Genomic DNA, 12225 nt, shown 5'->3' with positions numbered 1-12225 from the left:
GGGACAACAAAAATGCCACTCTAGTGGTCCAAGGCTATTTCACAAGGATTTTCGCCTGCCGGCAAGAGTCCAAATTCCTCTACTTGACTGCGTGAATCCTTGCAATTTCACTCTTCAAAGTAGACTTGACTGTAGATGGTCGGATTCCAAGAGCTGGTTCTGGCGCCACCATTGTGGATCCAGACCTTCGGCGAGCCAGTCTGTCAGCCTCCTCGTTACCCGCGATGTTAGAGTGCCCCGGCATCCACATCAGGAATGTTTCGTTCAGTCGGCCAAGTTTCAGCAGCAGCTGATGACTACTCCACACCAACTGGCTTAATATGTCGTTGTTGTTTAGTGCTAATAATGCCGCCCGATTGTCGAAACAGATTCGAATGATGCGACCCCTCCATTTTTATCGCAGACATTCTTCTGTTGCCAATGAAATGGCATATACCTCCGCCTGGAATATGGTCGTCATTTTTCCGAGGGGTCGGGCCGGTTCTATAATCGGATTCACCGAGAACACCCCAAGTGAATGGGGGGTAAATTTAGGATAGCTTCAAGGGCCGCAGTCGGCGTAGTACTTTCTGAGTGTTAATGTGGATAATTCATGATCTTGGTTAGGTCTCACTAACTCGATGTAAGGTAAGGCTCACTTCCGTCGCATACTTCTCCTATCACTTCTTTCTTCTATGTGGGACCTTTCTATATTCTTCCGTACCCTTATAGTGAAGTCATATTCTTTTCTCAGTCACTGCGATAAAATGCGTTTTGCCAGAAATATCAGACGCTCTTCCCACCTGGCCCACTTTCTTGGGAGTTGATCCTGTTTGTATATTGAAAGTTTGCAATCCTGTTGGTACGTTCAGTCGTTCACAGTTCTCCAGTAACTACTGGTCCGTATCGAACCGTGCAGCACACCAAGCTGATCATGCCCCTTATATTCCGGTGAACATTTCTACAATTCCTCAATACGTTCCCAGAGCTCCATAATCTTATTATCTAGCGTAATGAAGGCCGCTCCTGAATAGTCCTGGCATTATACTCTCTCCACTGGAGATACATGAATCGCGGGGGAATTATGCAGGCACTCAAACATCTGTAGCCGCTGGTAATTTGTCATGTGTCATTAGCTTTCAGCACAAGGTGCAGCGGGCTGGTCCACTGACTAGACGTAGGTCAGATGATGCCTCGCTATTTCAAGCCTCGAATTTGTTCCTTGACGGCTTCGAAGCGAGGATCCTTGGGCCTTCGTGGTCGAAGGTACCAGGGTCTCGTGATGATCTCGTGGTGCACTGGTAGGCCTGCGGAAAGATCAACGTCCTGTGTAGAGAAGAGGCGTCCTTCAAATTTTATGGGAAAGCCAACAAGCGAGGGCTGAGTTCTCAGGAAGGTGTCTTGTCTTGTACAATGATGGAAATAGTGTAGACAAATAGAACTTCTACCTTGCCATATCAGGCTAAACCACTATCTTTTTATCTGGAATGAAGACGAATAGATCCTGCCAAGGCAGAAAGTTGATACCGATAATGGCTGATTGGAAATCTGGGACGATAAATTGCCTGGGGTACCGGACGACATAGGTCCAAATTGCACCCCATCATGTCCAATCACCATGCCACTATTGACGGTAGGATTATGACTGCGACTGTACAACCACTAATCGTAACTGACATTTTTGTTTATTTGAGCGTTTTTTAATTAGCGTTAGGGATAGCCACCGGAAGCTCTCTTCTCCATATCCAGCTGGAGGAACAGTTCGCAATACTCTTTTTTATGACTCTAGGGAGATATATTTTAAACGAAGGAGTCTGATAGATGATTCATCACCCTAGACTCTTGAACCGTGATCGAAAAATGGTTTAATTCCTTTGAAGTTCTTCACAGTTATATCTTGCTATCCTTCTCAATCTCATTAGCTTTAATCTCAAAATTTAATGTTATATTTAAATCAATTTAACAAATCCACATTTTCTACCATTACAGGTGTTCCGCCTCTTGCGATCACTGCGTCCACTCAGAGTCATCAATCGAGCGCCAGGATTAAAACTCGTTGTTCAAACCTTGCTCTCATCATTGAGACCTATCGGCAACATCGTACTTATTTGCTGCACATTCTTTATAATCTTCGGCATCCTTGGCGTCCAGCTCTTTAAGGGCACGTTCTACTACTGCGAAGGAGAGCACACTAAAGGAGTGAAGAACAAAACTGATTGCTTGGCCATTGAAGGAAACGTGTGGGTCAATCGAAAATACAATTTTGACGATTTAGGCAAAGCACTCATGTCTCTCTTTGTCCTTTCGTCCCGAGACGGATGGGTGAACATAATGTATACGGGGCTGGATGCTGTCGGCGTAGACCAGCAACCAATCCCAAACTATAACGAATGGAGGCTCCTTTATTTCATAGCTTTCATATTATTAGTTGGTTTCTTCGTTCTAAACATGTTCGTCGGAGTGGTCGTTGAGAACTTCCATAGGTGTCGTGAGGAACAGGAGAAAGAAGAGAAAATCCGAAGAGCTGCCAAGCGAGCGCTCCAAATGGAGAAGAAACGACGTAGAATGCATGAACCTCCATACTACACCAACTACTCCCCAACAAGGATGTTTGTGCACAACGTAGTCACCTCCAAGTATTTCGACTTGGCCATAGCCGCGGTGATTGGGCTCAATGTTGTCACGATGGCAATGGAATACTACATGATGCCAGTAGCGCTAGAATACGCACTGAAAATATTCAACTACTTCTTTACGGCAGTTTTTATCCTGGAAGCAATCATGAAACTTGTTGCACTCGGCTTTAAGCTCTATATGAAGGACAAATGGAATCAGCTTGATGTTGGCATTGTGATCCTGTCCATTGTCGGAATTGTTCTCGAAGAATTAGAAACGAATATAATTCCGATAAATCCCACTATAATTCGGGTGATGCGCGTATTACGGATAGCACGAGTATTGAAACTTCTAAAAATGGCAAAAGGAATCCGGGCCTTACTGGATACTGTGATGCAAGCCCTTCCTCAAGTCGGCAATTTGGGACTCCTGTTCTTCCTACTCTTCTTTATTTTCGCAGCACTTGGAGTTGAGCTTTTTGGCCGACTCGAGTGCTCCGAAGAAATCCCTTGTCAGGGACTAGGAGAACACGCCCACTTTGCGAATTTCGGAATGGCTTTCCTTACATTGTTCAGGGTGGCCACTGGTGACAATTGGAATGGAATAATGAAAGACACTTTACGAGACAATTGCGATGATGCCGCTGATTGCGTTAAAAACTGCTGCGTTAGCACGGTCATTGCGCCTATCTTTTTTGTGATTTTTGTGCTTATGGCGCAATTTGTACTTGTCAACGTAGTTGTTGCGGTCCTAATGAAACACCTAGAAGAAAGTCACAAACAGATGGAAGATGAATTGGATATGGACACTGAATTAGAACGGGAATTCGTTAGAGAACAAGAGTTCGAGGAGGAACAAGCTTTGTGTTTGCAACTACAGGAAGAGCCCAACAATATTCAGAAAAGACCGCTGGAGAAAGTTTCATCGCTTCCATCGAACTTTACTTACAGTACACCGTCCTTAGATAAAAAATATCTGCAACGGCGTCAGACTATACAATTTTATAATCAGACCTTAGGATTGACCGACCTGGGTGGCCAAGCATTTCGAAAAAGTCCTATTTTCGACGAAAAGGACAGTATCACTGAAGAGGCTGTTGAAAATAGTTTTAATGAAACTGAAGACCAGCCTCCTCAGGATAATCAAACGCAAACACCTAAACTCTCCAAACCGAAACGGACCTCAATTTTGCGCAGAAAGATGCTTACTAAAGAACGATCCTTAGATGAACATGCTCAAAGACGCCGAAGACTAGAAACTAAAAGAATGAGCTGCGATAACCTACCGTGGAGAAGCGAAGCCCGCCGAACTATATTCGAAGCAACGGAATTCGATGCAGAACCAGAAACAGATATGCGGAAGTTCAAAAGTGAAGAATATCCGACTGTCAAGTCTGATTTGGGAGTTGATCTCGATCCTCTACCAGAAGCGGAACCCAAACACCACGAACCGGACCTAGTAGAACCCAGAACGAAAAATCGTCAAGTGACGAAATCAATTTCGCTTGACCCAAATCCTAAATCATCTTTCCTAGTCGTGCCCAGATCGATGCCACCGCGAAGCCGATCTGGAAGCACAAAACAATTGTTTAAACAGAAAGCCCTGGATGAAGATCCTGATATAGATGAAAGCTCACTTTTACTTCCTACGGCATCACGATCTCAGCATACTGGAAATGGACGATATGACCAGATCAATGAGCGACAGGAGTCTTTATCGAAGTCTGACTCAGCGGAGATACTAAGAATCATTTCAGAACGTCGACGAATGGACAAGAGAGATACTTGCGGAAACGAAGATTCGGACTACAATGAACTACTCTTAGTGAAATCACCCCAATCGTCAATGGAGGCCTAAACAAAGATTTCGTAAAGTCTTTTTCTAAAAACTATTTTAACTTCTAAATCTTTCTATACGGATGGAAATCTGGAATGTTATTGGACATTAGATATTTCATAATCAATGATTATTAGATAAAAAACTAAATATTTGGTTTCAGCGTGAAATAACCCCAACAAAAACAATAGTTGCAAGGATCAAAGCCGAACTTTATATGATTGGTCATGGCAGAATCCTTTCTTCTTCTAAGGTCAATCATCATATTTGGAAGGAAAGCCAACCCCTCTTATTTGAAGTCGCCTAATTACATATTGAGGTTCATAATGCCGATGGCAAATGTCTCCAGCTAGTCTGCTGGTCTGTTGGAGATGAGTACGAAAGAGTCTCAAAACTTTTATTATTCGCACTTGTCAATACATTGAAAGAACAAAGAGTTAGAATGGAGCCTTCCGAAAAGGAACTCTTAGCAATGAAAGATAAGCTTGACATTCGGTAGAACACTTCAGCAATAAAAATTTCTGGTACCTCAGAATAAGTTAGGATGAAGAAATGGGGGAACCATAGTATAGCTCCTTGTACTTAAGTATAAAATGTTAGGTCAATTGCACTATTCATTGATACGTTTGCTTAATAAGTTTCCTGGCTGCCTTGTTCCCAGATAGGGCGAATGTAGAAGCTTCTTTCAATGGTATCAGACATAACAGACATTATCATCATCATTTGCATCATTCAGCCCGCGAGATAACTCTGGTCCCAGGGCGAAACCTGTCCCGACGTACTTGACAGCCTGCAAATTCCCGCTTTCCATAATAATAGAAAATAAGCGGATTGGTTGTCATTTCCCCGAGGTTTTAAACATGTGTATACATCAATCCGTCTCCTCAGACAAGTTTCATACAAAGAAAACCCTGATCCCTTCAATTTTATCTTCATGAGCCTTGAAATACGGCATGGACCGATGCTTTTGCTGTGTCAATAATGGTCTCATGTTCTCATGTCATCCCACCCTTTATATGATGTTTGTTTGCATCGCATGAAGATGGGGAGATGCAAGAAAGTCAAGTTTGTCCACGAACGCAACCGCATCATCCCCACTAAAACCCAGTCCCTACTTTCTCCTACTTCTACCCCACGTAACAGCTACATGAATTTGACCATAAGTTGCTACCTCGACCTTCTATCATAGTATGCGTTAGTTTTGTGTGAGTTTAATTGAGAGCTTAGGTCTACCGTCTGCCAGTTTTGCCCTACTTTAAGTACCTCCCCAACTAATCATCACATTTCGAGTGTTTCATTAAGTCCCCCTCTCCCTTAGAAACAATAGAACATTCCATTTTCTAGTTCTTCATATGTATTGCCGCATAAGAGACCATTTTGGGAAGTTCTTTTAAGTAGCAGAGTAGTCGCGAGGGAGGGAAGCTCTGGTTCTAATACTGTCAAGGCCGGTGGGTGTGAACACCAAAAGACCCTCGTTGGGCGCTGTGTTATGAAGAGAGTAGGCCTTGCATTACCTTGACAGCAATCCGGTCACTAAGACCGTCAACTAACCAAACTCCCCTAACAGGTTTGCCAGTCGTAAGCACCGACTGCGCCAGATAATGTATGGAACCGGACGGCACGGTAGTAATTTTGTACTGATGAAGGGGGTAAGTTGCTCCTGAAATATATATCTACACTGATAAATAAAAATTGTAGTTTGGAGGAAGCTACCGGTCTAACAATTTTCGGACGGCACGTGCTATAATTAACTGGAATGTTAGCATTTCGGCAAGATGAGGTCCGCATGGTCTTGGTTCTCAAATATTATCTCTATGTCCTGACATTCGGGTTAGCAGTAGCACGTGCGGGTCTGGTTTCATACGTCACGTAGTCGGTATTCACGACTGGAAAACCAGTTAGGGGAGTTTGGTTGGTTGACAGCCTTGGTGAGTGTGACGGTGCCAAGGTTATGCATCGCCTGCTCTCTTCGTAACAATGTAAAGTTGTCGATTTCACCTGACCACCTTCAGAGAACTCCAAACACATATCGGCAATTCCGCACCAACATCAGTTGAACTCCTGCCGTTAAAACGTTTCACATAAAATTCGTAAACGCTCGCTACTTAAACTGACCCATTCATAGCTGATAGGCCGACCAGACCCCACTCAACTTCTGATCGCTACTTAACTGTGGGCTATTCAGCCGTAGCTGACAGGTCTACAGGAGTGTATATGGTTGGTATAAGGAATTCTGTCAAATGATAATTCACCTCCGCATGTCGTCTTGCAGTCTATTTCTTGATGTAAAAAAAGAGCTTATGGGACCGCCGACCGTCGTTATTAAAACCTTTCATAAGCCTCCCCATTCAAGTCCAGATTAATTGTTAAATTAAATGACCTTAGGCAAGTAATGCATTTCTATTCCACAAGATTAATTGGGATCGCAGAACATGCCCGACCTCTTCGGAAGTGGCTCTGAAGGCGCATCTACCTCTTAGCACAGTCAAACGATATTCTGCACCTACCGTCTAGCGGTTTACTTCCGTGACCAATGCGCTCGGCCTCAACGAGCGTTGTTAGCAGATGGATGGGAAGTGATGTACTGGCTATGAACAGGATGCATTTATGCATTGGTGCGCGTCTATATGTTAGGCATCATCCTTGCTAACGACTTGCCAACATTTGAAGTGCTAATCGTGTTGCTCTTCCTCTATTTAGTGATCTAGATTGGTTTCGTCTATTCTCCCGCCAGATCTTACCAGACTCCTTCCAGGTATATTTTCACTGCACTAACGTTTTTTCTACTTGGGTGTTCTCCAGCGTCCTTTGGGTCTTCCGTAACTACGATCATGACCGGATCATTGGCGAACTCCACTATGGTTGTCTACTTCGGGGCAGTACTTAACCTTTGCATGGCATTCTACGCCGTCATCAAGCCCTTCCTTCCAATCCTTCGTAGATATTATTTTCTATTTCTAACAGCAATTATCACGAAGCCGTCTAGTGATGTTTTATATTGCGTCCTGATCAGGAAAGGGCTCAAAACTACTTTTCGTAGAAACTTCAATCAAATCCTTTGTCCTCTTAGTTTCTTCACCACTACGCAAACCGCATCGGGGATTGATTTCACATACTTTTAAACTTGGCTTTGTGGTGTCTATAAATCGCTGTTATAATTATTTATGGTTCGCTCTACATTTTACTCATTGACAAAGCCTTTTCACTAGGAGACATGCAGACCATAATTTAGCAGTTTCCCTATTCTATCGGTATTGGGCCCCTTGTTGCAATTCAAAGCACTCATGTTCTGATGTACATCCCATTCTTTCTCTTGCAATATCATATACTGTCCAGCTGACAACGATTCAATCAACACATGACCTCCTTTTGTATTTTAAATTAAATGTCTGCTCCCCGCAAATACATGCAGATCATGCCTTCGACAGAGCAATATGCCGAAACCGATCAGGACGATCCGACCCCGCTTGTGAAATCACAAAGGCTAAAGAGAAGTCTACTCCCCGCTTGTTTTTCCAGCCGTAGATGGATTGCCTGGTAGTCCCTATAAGTGTGTCGCCAATCAAGGTTTCTTACTAACGTCGTACTCACTAAACGCTGACGCCTTCCTCGTAAAACCCCCCTTAGTCCTCTGCAGCCTCGTTAAATGGTTCCATAAATTTTGTTTAAATAGGCGTCGATCAGAAAGCCGCTGAAATTCTTCTGAAAGAGCCCAGCGACAACAACAGCAACAATCGTTAGTGATTTTTTCCTTATCTTTCAGCATTAAGTGTTGCATTGCTTAAGTCTCCCTACGCCGATCGCTAGATATCGATGTGCCACTTCCAAAAACCACGGGGTCTGGGTTACCTAATCATCCACGGGTAATATACCTTTTTCATTATCATCGTCAACGGCGCAACAGCTGGTATCCGGTCTAGGCCTGCCATAGAAAGGAAGTCCAGACATCCCGGTTGTTACACCAAGGTCAACCAAATTGATATCTGTATGGTGTTCTGACAGACACCAATGCTCCACGTGAGGCAAGGTCTGACATAGAAATTGCCCTTATAGACTTTCAAAACTAGATCATCCTCGCCCATACGGATTAAGAAACCCTCCAATCGCAACCTGTTAAGCTGGGGTTTTATCCCCAATTAGACGATCATGACATCGCTCATACGGAATTAAGTTTCTCCGAATTATATTTTTACGGCTAAATTTAAGCTTGCGTCCCCGGATCAAACACGTGGCAATAGTTCGCTTTTTTCCCCGTGATAGGACGCATTTTTCATTTTGCCATTTTTTTCCTATTTAGATAACCCACCATCGGTAGGCAGCCGACGAAGGTTCTGTAGACCTTAAGAAATAGTTCCTACACGTCTTCTGAGTTAGCTTGAGAAATATTCCGTTTTCTCTTCACTCTATCTGTCCTTTTTATTTTCTTGATGAAATGTTTCTCCTAACTTGAATCACGTTAGGAGTATATTAAAGTGCCATGCTGAATTCCGAATCGGTTCTGGTATTATCCACTCTACATGAGCTGCTACCGCTTTGCTAGTGTTAAATACAGTAGCTTCCCTTCTGTGCCTCCGCTTCTGCTTCTTCTAGTTGTTTGTACATCTGTTTCACCATTGCAACTAGGGCGTCCCAACCCGAATTCGATTACACCATGCGCCTTACTAGATTTTCCACCCTTAAACGGATATTTAGTTTAGTTTCAAAGTTTCACCTTGAGCTTTCACATCTCGGGCAGGTGAAGGAAATGGTTTCTGAATCTTCGGCTGTACCGGAACCTGTAGAGGTATCGCCTGCACCCATCGTGTCTCGTTAAGAACTGAGTCAAATCGTAACGCGTCTCACTGTGGTTTCACTTAGTCCACATATGAGTACTTATGTTTGGGATAACCCTGTGAGTCACTTTGCTTACCTAGGCTTGCTTCCTGATTATCGTATCAGCGGCTTGCCTAACTGCATGAAATATCCACTAAAATCACCCCAGCAATTACGCATGCAACATGTTCGGAGAGCGCTGATATGCAGATTCAAGCTATTTACGATGTTTTCTATCTCTCACCATGTTTCTGATGCCCACGATGGTGGCATATAAAAGAACAGAGTTGACGACTCGTAATAAAAGTAATCGGTGGCTGTGTTTCGGGCCGACTACATTTAGAAGCATCCTTGCTAATGCTGAGATGATGGTAGCTGTTTTCTGCAAGATTTTAAGACTCACCCTGGAGTTGAAAGTTCCTCGAAAGTATTTCAGCGAAGGCAAGTTTCAGCCCGAATTCTTTAAGCCAAGACTTGATCGTCCAGATGATCTTGTTCGCATAAATCTCTACTTTGAAGGTGGGATTGCATATTATGACTACCCCGACTCCTGGTTATGGATTATCTGCTCGATAACCTATGGATCAAACCTCGTTACAGGATTAATACAAGCTTTTGTAATTTTCACTATACTAGGAACGAACCTTCCTTTGGGCAGTCAATGTAAACATGCTTGGTGCTACTCTAACTGCCAGTGTCCTGCCGTCCTGATTCGACTGCGTTATCCCGGACTCTTCTTGCTGCCTAAAGAACTTTGTCTGCGATTACTGGAAGGATTTCTTCAGCATACGTTGATATCTTTGTGAAGGTAGTTTCCGAATGTTGTGGAAAAAAACCAAAACAATCTCCCGCAGCTATCTAAGGCTCATTATAGGAGAGGACCTTTTACCTTTCATTGCCGACATAGTCGACTTGACTGTCAGTTTGTGATCACACTCATATTCTCCAAAATGGTTACTCCTATTTATACGAAACTTGGTGGAGCTGCGGGAGCTGTGAAAGTTTGCTCATACGGTGAGTAACATCGTTCTACATTGAGTTTAAGGAGTAGGGGCCATAGATGCGAAAGGGAGATGTAAGGTATCCGGGATATCAGATGAAAAGTCTCGATTATCACTCTCCAAAGCTGGCCTCATTTGGGACATTCGATGCAAGAAGGGGGAAGGTGGAAACTGGGAAGCGAAAATTTCTTTGACAGACCCACTCTCAGGAACTGGCTAACCCCAATTTTTTTTTTAAAAATATTTTGATATAGGAAATTGAAAAAATCTTTCTGCCTGAAGCATTGAGCTTCCGTTTTCCCGCCTTACTTTCTTTCTCCCGTTGCAATACCAATTGCATTTTATATTCCGACCTGATTGTGCAATGTCCCTGTTGCTACAATAATGGAGATGTGGTTTCGACTGCTTTCAGACCTAGTATGACTAGATAACTACTGCTTTACTTACAAACCCCTCTCCCCTACTTGCTGTCATCAAGGATATGAAGCCTTATTGTTAGAAAAGAAAACTTAATCTCCCGCTTTCTGTGATTTACCCTAGAGTGATCCGGATTTAAGGTGGGTAAGTTGGCGGGGGGGGGGGGGGCTAGATCGATGTTTTTCTCTCCTTTCCTTGTCCAATTAACTTTCAAGTTAGAGTTTCAGATGGATTTCCTTCTGGGTATGTCATTTACCTCAACTGAAGAGCAGATGTCCACATCTAAAAATAATAATCAAAGACGGCTTTTCAGCCTCGAAGCAAAGCAGAGGCAACTCGTCAGAAGCTGCCTCACCCTTGCCCTGGGAGCAGCGTCACTGAAGCGGCTCCCAAATATTAAAATGCTTTTTTATATAATTCACAAATCACGATATTCCTGCGAATTATATTGGCCAGTGCTAAAATATTTCATTTAAGGATTGAGGATCCTAAGTCCGCATCCACTTGATGTCGGACCTAACTAAGTGGGAAGAAATTTACTCCCTCTTTTTTTGGTCCAGGGACCCCTCGTTTTGGATTTAGCACCCAAGCCTCAAAAAATAATAACTGAAGACCGCTTTATGACCTCGTACCAGGTTAGAGACAAGCATAGATGTGTGCGAGGAGGTACCATTTCCTTAAACCGAGCAGCTCTTGCTCTTCATTGTGGAGGGTGTTATTCTCACTCTTCGATTCTTCTGAATATATTCCTCAGACCGTAAAATAAAGAATGTACACCGGAAACAAGGAGAACCTATACATCATGGGTTCTGGTATCTAAGTTGCTACAATTATTTTTATCTAAAGATGAGATTTTATTTTTTGTTCCCCCTTCGCTTGCATTCTTTGCTTTCTTCTGGCTGAGGAAGGCTTTGCAGAAATCTGTTGGTTGAAGTTGTTTACAGACTTTCAGGATCTTGCTATTTGTTAATTTTGGACTTTTCCAGAATTTGCTATGCCATTTTCGTTGTTTTCCTTATTTATGAGAGCAAAGTTACTCATCGAGCGCCTATTTCATTATATCTAGATGGTCCCAGTTTAATCGTATTCTAATTTAAAGGTTCTAATTGGAGCATTTTATTATAAGCAAAAAATAAATATTGTAGTATTTTGTTGGGGTAATTTTAGAAAATTTATAAACTATTCAATAGAAATTACAAAGAAATTAATTTTTGAAGAAGACGAATTAATTCAATTCTAATAAAAAGATAATTTCAACTCAATAACTACCAACAACAGTTCCAGATTTTCACCTTACGTTCAATTCATCTATATATACATTGTAAAAACTCTAGTTGTAGTTTACTATGTAGAAAAGAATCTATAACGACCAAAAATATTTATAACTATCTCTTCAGTACAGGGTGAACAGTGTTTTTTCAACAAAACAAAAATTATAAAATAAAAAAATTAAAAAAGTTTTTTAGCCAATTACTTAGTTGTAGAGTGTAAAGTCTATATTAAATAATAAAACGGTTTTCACCACTCAAAAGGTATTTACTACTTAGCTGTGATTGAAATAGTG

At 42.4% G+C, this 12225-nt stretch overlaps 1 protein-coding gene across 4 annotated transcripts in view; it reads left to right on the top strand.

The window, feature by feature from the left end:
- LOC119653747 (voltage-dependent T-type calcium channel subunit alpha-1G) overlaps nucleotides 1-12016 on the top strand; it is a 254747-nt gene extending 242731 nt beyond the window's left edge. For all 4 annotated transcript variants that reach the window (XM_038058675.1, XM_038058673.1, XM_038058676.1 and 1 more), the window contains one exon: nucleotides 1969-12016. In XM_038058675.1, the coding sequence (XP_037914603.1) occupies nucleotides 1969-4452 (2484 nt within the window). In that variant the 3' untranslated portion in view covers nucleotides 4453-12016. The remainder of the gene's footprint in view (nucleotides 1-1968) is intronic.
- Nucleotides 12017-12225: the final 209 nt, after the last annotated feature.

The sequence above is a fragment of the Hermetia illucens genome, chromosome 4, assembly GCF_905115235.1.
Source record: "Hermetia illucens chromosome 4, iHerIll2.2.curated.20191125, whole genome shotgun sequence".
Lineage (NCBI taxonomy): Eukaryota > Metazoa > Arthropoda > Insecta > Diptera > Stratiomyidae > Hermetia > Hermetia illucens.
The sequence above is the reverse complement of the archived record's forward strand: the minus strand, read 5'-3'. Positions and strand labels throughout refer to the sequence as shown.